The following is a 12,554-nucleotide window of genomic DNA, read 5'->3' on the forward strand; positions in this document are numbered from 1 at the left end:
TGCTGCAGTGTAGAAGAAGGCACTGTATATAACAGTTTTTGTATACAATAAATTACAAGTTAAAGAGCGCGCAGACCAAACACGGTCATGTTATCTTATTTTCGGAGCCTCCTGTTTAGGAATGCAGCTCTGGGAGTTAATTATAATGCAGCACGTTGGCTTTGCTGAAGCGTTTTAGAATGACAACTAGAAATTCAGATGCTGTGAATGTGAAATGAGATTGGTCTGTTGGTTGACCCAGTTTTATGCTGTCCCATCGCAAAGTCACGTGTCTTTTTTGATGCGCATTTCTAAGGAATTTATTCGGCATGTTTTCTTACAGGATAAGAAATTGATCCTACTTAGTTGAGTTTTTTATTCACATTTATGCGCATCTTGGCTTTTCCATCCAGTTTTTTTTTTTATTGCGATATCCCCAAAAAATAGGTGGATGGAAACATAGCTATTGAGACTGCTTCATTTCAGTGAGAAAGACGTAGTAATTTATGCCTCACAATGAATTACAGTCAATTTTCATTATGGTTGTTACTCTTAAACTAGACATCCTCAATGAAATATGTGGCTGACAAATGTGACCTCCAGAGGGTGCAATGAGATAGGGTTTGTTACGGATTAGCATTACACTAAAATCCATTGGAGGTGTGTTTAACTCAAGGTTTTGGAAACAGCATGTAGCACGTAGGCCACATTCATGCTTCCTTTAAGCTTCTAAAATTGCTGCTCTTCTACTGAAGACTTGTAATTAAAATTGCTTTACTTGGCATTTTCAAATGCACGCTGTTCCAAATTAAGCACAGACTCATTCCCTGCAGAGCATAGACTTCCCCCTGCCGTGTCCGCTGGAGGTGTTTGAGATGCTGGTGGTTCCAGAACATCAGTATCCTCTCATCTGCATAGCTGTGAGCAAAGGGACGGCGCTCAACCAGGTGGTGCGGTTTGAGACGCTCAACCCCAACTCTACCTCCAACTGGTTTGATTCTGGTGGGTACTTTAAAATCATGACACCATTATCTCTTAATGTAATAGCTTTAAATGTTTTAACAAATATTAATTTAATAAATAGTTTTTGCAATTGTTTATAATCTGTTTATATAAAAAATTGCTCTTTTTTCCATTTAAATTAGCTTTTTTGTTTGCTTGTTTTATTTTATTGTTGTTTCGAATTTTAGATATTCAGAATTCTAGAAATTATTGTTGTTATTTCAGATACTCCACAGAGCTGTGTGATCCATGTGACCCAGCTGGAGAGAGATACAATTTTAGTCTGCTTAGATCGTAAGTACCAAACATGCCATTAATAGATTAATAAGAGATGCATGCATATATATATATATATATATATATATATATATATATAAAACAGATATATATTAATTGCGTTTCTTCTTCCTCTCAAGGGTGCATTAAGATTGTAAATTTGCAAGGTCGGTTGAAGTCCAGTCGAAAACTCTCAGCAGAACTGACTTTTAACTTCCAGATTGAATCAATAGGTATGGGGCCTGTTACATTAACGATGGCTTCAAGTACATATATCTCCATTTTCTAAGCCCACTGAATTTAGCAGTTAGCCTTTAGCCATATTTAACTCTTTTGTATGGGCAAAAGATTTAAATCTCTGTTTTAATAACTCTCTCATGCTCTGCATCTATCTATCCTCTTAGTTTGCCTTCAAGACAGTGTGTTGGCCTTCTGGAGGCATGGCATGCAAGGACGCAGCTTCAAGTCCAATGAGGCAAGTCCTGCTTTATGCATGTGAGAGACAGACAGCCTGTCAATAATATCACAAAACAATCCTGACAGAAACAAGCACTACAAGAATATTGCAAAATATAATATTGCAATATACATTATATGTATTATAAAAAATATATGTATATAAACTTAAAATTGTATTTTATATATGTTTGTGTGTGTGTGTTTGTATATGTATACATACAATAGTGTGTGTATTTTTATACAATTTTAAATATGTCAAATGTATATACATAAATGTATAATATATACACAATAATATTCCTATATATCATATTATTATAATTGTTTACTATAGTCTGCAACAGCAAACATTTTAAATCACAGTATTATTGTTATGGTAAAATATACAGTTTATTATTTTTTAAATCGAATCAATCAGAGTCACATTTCAGAGAGCAGTGTAAGAAAAAAAACTAGGATATCATATAAACAAATGAAATGACATGCATATTGTGCAATCCCATTATACTGTCCACATTTTATATTCCAGATTACACAGGAGATTTCTGACAACTCCAGGATATTCAGGCTGCTAGGTTCAGACAGGTGAGAGGAAGCAGTCTAATTATGTAATTAATATCATACACTTTATTACTGGTGTGCCAATCCATATTTTATAACGCAAGTCATATGTATGCAGAAAGGGCATCAGGTCATATGTAGTTGATATTATGTTGTTCTTTATAGAGTGGTGGTTTTGGAAAGCCGACCAACAGACAACCCCACAGCACACAGCAATCTCTATATCCTTGCAGGCCACGAAAACAGCTACTGACCGCAATGCATCATGGGACAAAAACACTACATGCAAAGTTCCAAGAGCCTTTCATTTCATGTGGCCCGATGAGATGGCCACGTCTCAGAAGAACCACAGATATGCTGTTGTTGAACCGCTGAGAGCACAGAGGAACACTTGAATGGATATAAAGATCTCAGAGTAGAGAAAAGACGGGCCGTAACCACATGATATACTACAGTATGCACTTTCACCCTTACCTGTTTTCGAGGCCTTGTTTTGGTTTGGCTTCTAGCAATTTTAATTTATTTTTTTACCTGAAACACACACAAACACATGCTCTTTGTTTTGTTTTGTTTTTGGCCACTGCTCACATTTGACGCTAACCACACAAGTGCTAGAAGACACGTATTTAATTCATGTACATACAGACAATAGTATTGTTAAGTCATAATCTTTTTATTGGTTGTGTAGATATCAGCACGTTTATGTTGTACAGGTTTGTGGCAGCATTGGCTGTTGTAAAGGACTGTGAGATGCTGGGTACTACTTTAAATGACCTCTAGGGCCCGATCGTTCTTGTTATATGCAATAGTTTAAGAATCACAAAGCTGATCCAAGACTTGCCTTCTTAACATTGCTGTTTTTATTTGTTTGATTTTATTGTACAACCTAATCTTTTTTTTTTTATAAATCCAAATGGTGTTTTTATTGAGCAACTTTTAATTCAGTGGCCCTTGTAATTGTTTTTAACTCTGTGGTATGCACTCACTCAATTTGCACAAGGTTATCAAAATGTTGATGTGTACTAGATGTAAGTGTATGTTTAAAACCATGCCGATAATAACATATATAGATATATACACATATTTTTTTTTGTAAACATGTATACATGTATAACCCTAATAAGCAATAAATCATTGATGTCCTTACATGGTTTTAAATCAATCAGACTGCAAGGCTTATGATACACAGGACAACTTTTTGAGCAATGTTGCCATCAACGGGCAAACAGGTGAGACACAGGGCCCACAAACAATCTGAAGTATCCAAATAGAAACACTGCTGCCAAAACATTGCCCCGTAAATCACCAGCGTAAGACTGAGTTCACAGGCTTGTTATGTGGATGACTTGGATGAATTTGAGTGCTGTACACACTATTTAGAAGATTATGTTGGAATTTGTCAATTGCTGTGAATGTTCAGCAACATGGACTGGCTTTATCACTCTCGGAACTGTCGTTAAAAGTAAAGGAAGATCTATCAGAAGAAAAGAAAAAATACACCTTAATTTCTCTAGTTTGTTTGTCCGTGATTGAAAAGGTAATACGGTTATGGAATTCATTTTCGTTTTGTGTCTATGTACATACTGTAAAAATAAAATCACATGGTTTTACATACTGAGATGTCTTGCGTGTTGTTATTTATAATTGTAAGCTTAGTTTTATGGAAGTTTTTTCCTAACAAAATTAAAATTCTAACGTTGCAATCGTGACGGGACTGGGATAGGAAAAGCTATTACTTCTGAGCTCTAACAATTAGGTATGCATTTACTGGAAGTTTTACAGATGGATTTGACTTTGTCTTTAGATCAGGACTGCAGTGAACTTTAGTCCAGATATTGAGCAACACACAAAGCAATCAGTCACTAATTTATAAAATATAAATTTTTACATATCACGTATTAGTAATAACAATTCTGGCTTTTTTTCTTAGAATTGCAAGATATAAACTCACAAGTGTGAGGGAAAAAAGTATATCTTTTATATCTTATAAAAGATATAAACTCGCAATTCTGCCATTTTTTCTTTTTCTGTTTATACCTCAGAATTGTGAGTTAAAAAGTCCAATTACCTTGTTTTGGTTTTTATTCAGTAGCAAAAACAGGCTTCCGTAGTTTTTCCTTAACTATTAAATAAATATCTTCCACTTAAACTTAAAAAACTTTAAAAAAAACCCTCAATGAATAGTATTTATACAAAAATCTATGTTGTAGGTTGTAATGTGGTCATATCATCCAGGAAGCTTGAGCGTCTGGAGTCAGCAGCTGAAGAGCTGATGCATAAAATACCCCCATCCAGTCCGGCTAAAGTGACCCCTATACAGTGCAACATCAGAAATGAAGAAATGTTAATTTTGGAAGGGTTTCTCCAGCTGGAAAATCTCTGTTTATAGGTAATAGCAGTGTACTGTTGGTCTGGATTATAATGTGGTGTGATTATTTAGCTCCCATTTTTAACAGGTGAAGAACCTGATGGCCTCCACTCTGAAGCTTCATGGCAGTTTTCCAGACCAGTGAACTTGATGAGTGCAAAAGGCTGGAAAGCTGTGATTGACACTAACCTCAACGGAACGTTCTTATGCTGCAAAGAAGGTTCGGCATAAATGGCAATGTGAAATGCAGAACACATACAGTTTAGCTATATTCTGTTTGTTTTATCGTAATGTGTTAATTGTAAGCTTTATTTGTGACCCTGGACCACAAAACCAGTCTTAAGTCGCTATATTTGTAGTAATAGCCAAAAATACATTGTATGGGTCAAAATGATCAATTTTTCTTTTATGCCAAAAATCAATAGGATATTAAGTAAAGATTGTGTTCCATGAAGAAATTTAGTGAATTTTGTTCCGTAAATATATCAAAACTTAATTTTTGATCAGTATATGCATTGCTAAGAACTTAATTTGGACAACTTTAAAGGCGATTTTCTCAGTATTTAGATTTTTTTGCACCCTCAGATTCCAGATTTTCAAATAGTTGTATCTCGACCAAATATTGTCTGATCCTAACAAAACATACATCAATGGAAAGCTTATTTATTCAGCTTTTTAAAAAAAATGACACTTATGACTGGTTTTGTGGTCCAGGGTCACATTTCTGAATTGACATGTTGACAATTCTGCATTACAAATTGAAAGGCTGCTCGTAGTCAATTTTTGGTCTTAATTCATAGCATACAATACATGGATGAAAGATCATGGAGGTGCAGTTGTGAACATCATTGCAGACATGTGGAAGGGTTTTCCTGGAATGGCGTGAGTTGGACAGTAAAACAATATAATAACAATATTGTGTATTAATTGACATTGTTTGACTGGTTAAATCCTCTTTTTTAATTTCTTAATACGTTTTTATGACAGGAACACAGGAGCGGCCAGAGCAGCGGTGAACAACCTGACCAAGAGCCTGGCCATTGAGTGGGCTGACAGTGGGGTCCGGATCAACTCTGTGGCTCCGGTTAGTGCCAGTTTGGAAACCATTTAAAAGCATGCATTGTATTTGGATAGTGCTCCCTACTCAGGGACGTTTAAAAAAGGGGTTGATATATCCATGTTTGATTTACAGTATGTTCCTCATTTGCACGTTGCTTTGGATAAAATGAAAATTTAAATATAAGGAAATGAAATGTGGAAAAATAGCCTTGCACGAAATGTGTCCATATTATTATGGCCTCAATTACGTTTTTACTAAAAAGGCATGTGTTTATTATCTGTAATGCAATTTTAATTCAACTATAATTTCAGTGTAAACTTCCACTTGGTCTTATACCACATAAACAGTGCATGTGCATTTGTTTTGTGTTTATTGAATGCAGGGAACTATCATCTCCAAAACTGCAATGGAAAACATGAATTTGTGCAGTTTAATGTGTTTGAAAACAAATGCCTTCTAAAGCCATAGTAACACATGATTAAATAAATAACGATGAACACATTTTGTATTTGAATTATCACTCAGTAGGTTGATGCAATGTTGAAACACTTCTTAAATCTGAAATGATTTTTGTATCCTGACTAATGACTGGTCTTTGTGAGAATGTCCACAAAACTGGAAGACTTTCTGAGTGTATATAAGCAGTAGGCTATTTCAGAAAGGAACATTTAAAAGATAAAATAGTGGAATTAAAGAGGATCAATATTGCTATCGTGTTAATAATATGTAATCAAATAACTACTCTAATTACAAGTATTTTAAAATGTAATTTAATTTTATTACAAGTACTTCATTTTTGGAATCTGATTACGTAATCCAGATTACATGTAATCAATTACTACCCAGCTCTGGCTATATGTATGCTATATATATACAGTGCCCTCCATAAGTATTGGAGCAGTAAAGACAAAATTGCTCTGTTGACTGTGGAGTCAAGACATTTGCAAATATGATTAAAAGATGAATATAAAACAAAACTACAGAATGTCACATTTTATTATTAGCCGTTTCAACACACATATGTTTTACCAAATAAAAAGAACAGCACTTTTAGAGTTCATCCCACTCATTGATGTGAGCATAAGTATTGGGACAGTTGAACATAAGGCAGATATAAAAGATTAAAAGCTATTATTTAGTTTCAGATCCCTTGTGCACAATCACACCAGTGAGTCTGTGACCCATAGACATCACCAGACTCTTGGTCTCATCCTTTGAAAGACTTTTCTCATCCTTTAATGCAGTCAATTCCAATTGTTGCTTGTTTTGGGGAGTTTCTGCCTTTACTCTCCTCTCCAGCTGGTGAAATTCATGTTCAATCAGATTTAAATCTGGAGATTGACTTGGGCGATCTAAGACTTTCCATTTCTTTACCCTTATAAATTCCTTGACTGAACTGGCAGGGTGTTTTGGGTCATTGTCCTGATGCAATATGAAGCACTTCCCAATGAATCTGGTGGCATTTTCTTGAATATTGGTAGGCAAGATGGTTTTGTACCCTTCCAAATTCATTCTGATACTGTCATCATACATTATGTCATCAGTAAAGTTGAGAGGGCCTGTTCCAGAGGCAGCCATGCATGCCCATGCCACGACGCCACCTCCACCATGCTTTACAGATGAGGCTGTATGCTTGGGATCATTTGTAGTTCCCTTTTTTTCTCCACATTTTTGCTTTCCCATCACTTAGATAAAGGTTCATCTTTGTCTCATTGGTCCATAAACACAGTTCCAAAACTCTTCTGGTTCACCTTTGTGCTTTTTTGCAAACTCTACTCTTGCCTTTCTATTTTTGGTGCTGGTCAGAGGTTTGCATCTTGCTGTGTAGCATCTGTAATTCTGTGTCAAAGTCTCCTGAGGACAGTAAATTGTCAGAGCATCACCCCAGCTTTCTGGAAGCTGTTGCTGATTTTACAGACACATTTCACATCAGATAGAGGGATGAAACTCTAAAAGTACTGTTCTTTTTATTTGGTAAAACATCTATATGTTGAATCACCCAATAATAAAATGTGACATTCTGTAGTTTTGTCTCATATTCATCTTTTAATCATATTTGTAAATGTCTTGACTCCACAGTCAACAGAGCAATTTTGTCTTTACTGTGCTATTATTGTTTCGAAATTACTATTTGAGTATGTTTCTGTTTCACTTTGTCTCTTTAATCAGATCACACAGCCTGGCCTCCAGCCCCAGAGGGAGAAAATACAGACATATTGAGAGAAACCATGGACATGACCAAATCCAAGCTGTGAATCATAACAAAACAAGTCTAGACTGTCAAACAGCTGCTCTTCATCACAGTGTGGGTGGACCACAAATGTTTTTTTGCTAGGAATTTTTTAACACATCTTGACTGTGGCCTTTGAATGATGCTCAATGAATTTCATTATAATTGCACAACTGAACTCTAATAAGCAGTGTAAATATGTGTAATAGTACGATATTGTGAATATAACATTTGTAATTGTAAGATTTCTAAAAACAAAAATATCAGCTGTCACCATGAGATTACAAACATGTAATGTATTGTTTAAAAAAAAAATTCTGTTGTAACAACTTTTTTGGGAATTAATATGCCTATAAAATGGTAGGTCAGCGGCGATAGCCTTGTGGGCATCACACCAGCATATAGCGCCATTGGGCCCCTGTTACTCAGTTCCACTATTACCCCATGTCAGATTAATTACATTTAATACACAGGAAATACCTGTTAATTATTTACCAATGGTGAAATTATGAATGAGTGATTTTCAAACATGGCAGTGTGGTTCTTTTTGCTTCTGTAAAATCATACTTTTATTAAAATTATTATTATTATCATGTTGTAGTTCAGTGGCAAGGGGGAATAAATGATGAATGTTTTTCTTGTTTTTTTCTGGCATCTTATTCAGAACTCGTTTAAAAATTGAAGCTCCTGCAGAGCACCGGTTGCTAGGCAGAACGCCACATAACGCGAGCATGCGCACTGAGCGCTGAGATTGGCCAAACAATGGCATTAGCGGCCCGAGGGGGGATGCGTTGTCCTCGGTGTGGTACTGTCCGAAAAAATAAACCCAGCGCCGGAAAGTTACACGTGGTGAGCGCTTGCAAAGGATAAACTAAATACGCAAGCGACCTCTGCTGCATGCATTAGCTTGGGAATTTATTCGAGGTAAGGACTGTGCATTCTCACATCAGTATTGTTTAAATCAACAGCAGATAGTAAGCGTGGGGTGTGACTTGAGACCGTGCCAGCTCCTAATATGCGATGTGTTGCAATGCAATGCAAAACAAAGTAACATATATAACAGGCAGTTGTGATTTTATTTTTTCTCTCTCTTCTTTTAGAAGGAAACATCTTAAAAGGGTGATTGACACCAAGCAGGTGTGTCCAGCTGTAAACAGACATCAGTCTCGCAGGGTTCATAGTCATGAGAGAAGGGGCATCTGGAGACCTCACTGGTATGGAGCTGGAGGGATCGATTGAGACAGAGGAGACCCCAGTGAACACGCTTGAGAGGTCAGCAGAGGAAGAGGGAACCACCACCAGGAGGAAGAAGAAAAAGAAAAAGAAAGAAATCATCTACCGCTCAGACCTGGAGGTTGAGGATGCTGGGGAGGGAACCTCGGCGGATGTGGATGGAGCCTTTAGTCCTCCACTTGACGAAGGTGAAAATATAATATCTGGGGGTGAACTGTATTGTGGTATTTGTTCAAGTGCAGTGAAATTCATCTTTTGTTTGTTTACTGTAATGGGTTAAAACAGATGATGACACCAGCTCCGTACCACGTGTGCTTTCTATCCAGAACACACCAGATTGAGACCATGAGCAATTGTCGTCATATTAAATATGATATGATATGATCTTTTATGTTTTATCCTTGTTGATCGTTTTATGTCAGCTATCTAGATATTGTTTTACAGTCTTCTGGTCGATTGATTTTTCTTGCTATATCAGGCAATGATATATTAGTAAATTTCTAGTCCTAGTAAAGGTGTCTTGAAAAATAGAAACATTAGTACATTTTTATGTACTAGTAATTATTTGTGTTTTATTTTATTTTATTGAAAGAAAGTAAAACATTTATCAGCAAGGGTATAATACATTTCAAATGTTACAAAAGATTTCTATTTTAAATTAATGCTGTTCATTTAAACTTTCTATTCATCAAAGAATCCTGAAAAAAAGTGTATCACAGTTTCCGTACAAATATTAAGCAGCCCAGCAGTTTTATTCAACACGTTGATAATAAATGTTTCTTAAGCACCAAATCAATATATTAGAATGATTTCTGAACGGTCATAAAAATTCTGCTTTGCCATCAAATTAATAAATATTAAAATATAAAAGTTATATTAAATTATAATATTTCCCAAAATTACTGTTTTATTGCATTTTTGATCAAATTAATGGTGAGCATAATATACAAGTTTTAAATAATAGGCCTAAATAAAAATCATACCAATCCCAAAATTTTAAACAATAGCACTTCATTGTTAAAAAAAATTATTATAAGCAGTTGATATTTGCAATTTTTGTTAGTAAATGTTTAATATGTTTTATTTAATAAATATTAATGAAATATAGTACAGTATTAGTTTTAGAAATAAGTAGTTAGTAATTAATGAATTCAAAGCAGTTTTTTGTGTCTGCTGGCAAGGACTGTACACATTCCAATGTATATTGCATTTCCTTTCCCATATAACTGACAGATTTATTTATAATAATTTGTTGTTCATGCAATATCCTTCTCAATATTTATCTGCCATTCACAGAAGAAGAGGATATCCCTCCTGACAGCCGTTTTGTGACCCTGACTGGCACCATCACACGGGGAAAGCGGAAAGGCCAAATGGTAGACATCTATATGACGCTTACAGACAAAGAGCTGAGAGACATGGCACGCTCCAAAGAGCGTCTAGATGCAGAGTGTGACGGGGTCGTGGAAGCCAAGCAAAATCCCTGTGCGCTGGGGGTCAGTCAGGGCCCTCATGTTCTCCTCTGGAGCCTTTCCTGCTCCCCATTTATCTTCCTTCTCTCCTTCATCACATCGTTTTACTACGGGACGCTCACCTGGTACAATGTCTTCCTGGTTTACAATGAGGAACGCAGCTTTCTGCACAAGATCACGGTGTGTCCCTTGCTCATTCTGTTTTATCCGGTGCTGATCATGACGTTGTGTGTCTGTATGGGGGTGTACACCGCCGTGACCCAGCTGTCCTGGGTTTTTGGAGAATGGTGGTTGGCGGTGAGGGACCTGGAGAAGGGCTTCTGTGGGTGGATGTGTGGTAAGCTGGGGCTGGAGGACTGTGCCCCATATAATGTAGTTGAGCTGCTGGACTCTGACACTCTGTCCGGGACCCTCCAGGGGAAGAGGATGGAAGATGTTGAGCACACTTCTACTTTGTGAACTTGAAAAGATGGAATAACTTTTTAATTTAAGGAATATTCTTGGATAATGCAAGTTAAGTTCTGTCAGTGGCATGCTGAAGAAGATCATTTTGACTTGGACAGAATATGTCTCCAGACTTTTCAGTCAACTTGAAGTTTTAAGATTTTTCTTTTCAACATAAAAATGAGTCAAAATGATTTTTGACAGCATTTAACTTGTTTCCAAGCCTGAGCATTCACATTAAAGGGTTAGTTCACCCAAAAATGAAAAATGTCATTAATTACTCACCCTCATGTCGTTCCAAACCCGTCAGACCTTCGTTCATCTTCGGAACACAAATTAAGATATTTTTTCAGCGTTGTTTACGCTCAATAGACAGCGGGTGCATGCTGAACGTAAACCACGCTGATTACGTTCTGGGGTATTCTCCAAAATGGCAGAAGCGGGTAACTCGGGGAGAAGAATTGTTGAATAAATTATGTTATTATTGTTTTCTTTGTGCGTAAAAAGTATTCTCGTAGCTTTGTAAAATTACAGTTGAACGACTGATGTCACGTGGACTATTTTAACGATGTCCTTGTATGTTTCTGGACCTGGGAACATTGCAGTTGCATTGCTGTCTATAAAAGGGTCAGAGCTCTCACTCAGATTTGATCAAAAATATCGTAATTTGCATCCCGAAGATGAATGAAGGTCTTGCGGGTTTGGAACAACATGAGGATGAGTAATTTGACAGAATTTTCATTTTTGGGTGAACTAACTCTTTAAGGGATAATTCACTCAAAAATAACAATTCTGACAGGATTTACTCACCCTTATGTTGTTCCAAACATTTTGAAAAATGTTGGTAACTAAACCATTTTGTTTCCTATCAACTTTGATATGAACCAAAAAAAAAAAAAATATATATATATATATATATAAATATGTTCTACCGAAGAAAGTAAGTTTTGGAACGACATGAGGGTGAATAATTGATGACAAAATTTTCATTTTTGGGTGAGCTTTTATTTTGCACAGTTTTATTGATTTGTACACATTGATAGGGAATCATCCATTAATTAGTCAGAAACACTTTGCATTTTGGCTATTTATTGTAAAATTGTACAAAAACTGAAATATAGGGCCAAGTTACTCTGAGAATTTAGCACATTTTCTTTCCATATCCCATGCATTCATAGGAAATAATGGATTTTAATCTATGCTATACAAATGAATGAAAAAACACTAATGTTGTTGATGCAGTTACTCATGATGATATCCAAAAGCTAATTTTTAAATAATTCACTAAAGAGGTTTTCTGATATGTTTAAAAACAACAACTGTGTAAATGTGATTAGAACTGCAGCCTTAATCTGAATCACTATGGTCAGCCTGCAGTAATGGTTTATATTCAGAGCACTCAAATTCAATTTGGTCTGAAGTGTCGTGCTTCCAGATTTTATTCAGAACAGTGAGGTATGGCAGATATTC

At 35.9% G+C, this 12,554-nt stretch overlaps 2 protein-coding genes and 1 pseudogene across 6 annotated transcripts in view; all 3 read left to right on the forward strand.

Moving 5' to 3' along the window:
- map4k3a (mitogen-activated protein kinase kinase kinase kinase 3a) overlaps positions 1-3,894 on the forward strand; it is a 73,658-nt gene extending 69,764 nt beyond the window's left edge. For all 4 annotated transcript variants that reach the window (XM_079392922.1, XM_079392924.1, XM_079392923.1 and 1 more), the window contains 6 exons: positions 813-981; positions 1,207-1,275; positions 1,398-1,490; positions 1,662-1,732; positions 2,246-2,301; positions 2,443-3,894. In XM_079392922.1, coding sequence (XP_079249048.1) covers positions 813-981; positions 1,207-1,275; positions 1,398-1,490; positions 1,662-1,732; positions 2,246-2,301; positions 2,443-2,530 — 546 coding nt within the window. In that variant the 3' untranslated portion in view covers positions 2,531-3,894. The remainder of the gene's footprint in view (positions 1-812; positions 982-1,206; positions 1,276-1,397; positions 1,491-1,661; positions 1,733-2,245; positions 2,302-2,442) is intronic.
- LOC306854771 (peroxisomal trans-2-enoyl-CoA reductase-like) lies at positions 2,980-6,165 on the forward strand (annotated as a pseudogene). Its single transcript has 6 exons — positions 2,980-3,034; positions 4,488-4,618; positions 4,734-4,865; positions 5,446-5,527; positions 5,633-5,729; positions 6,088-6,165. The product of its transcript is annotated as a peroxisomal trans-2-enoyl-CoA reductase-like (transcript).
- Positions 6,166-8,672: 2,507 nt separating this feature from the next.
- Positions 8,673-11,970, forward strand: tmem169a (transmembrane protein 169a). Its single transcript, XM_079394207.1, has 3 exons — positions 8,673-8,859; positions 9,036-9,356; positions 10,465-11,970. The coding sequence occupies exons 2-3, from the start codon at positions 9,119-9,121 to the stop codon at positions 11,097-11,099; spliced, it is 873 nt and encodes a 290-aa protein (XP_079250333.1). The 5' UTR covers positions 8,673-8,859; positions 9,036-9,118; the 3' UTR covers positions 11,100-11,970.
- Positions 11,971-12,554: the final 584 nt, after the last annotated feature.

The sequence above is a fragment of the Barbus barbus genome (genome assembly GCF_936440315.1).
Source record: "Barbus barbus genome assembly, chromosome: 35".
In the NCBI taxonomy this organism is placed as follows: Eukaryota; Metazoa; Chordata; class Actinopteri; order Cypriniformes; family Cyprinidae; genus Barbus; species Barbus barbus.

Coding starts and splice junctions, on each gene's coding strand:
- tmem169a (XM_079394207.1), top strand. CDS start 9,119: ATGAGAGAAGGGGCATCTGGAGACCTCACTGGTATGGAGCTGGAGGGA. Junction 9,357..10,464: donor TAGTCCTCCACTTGACGAAG/GTGAAAATATAA, acceptor TGCCATTCACAG/AAGAAGAGGATATCCCTCCT.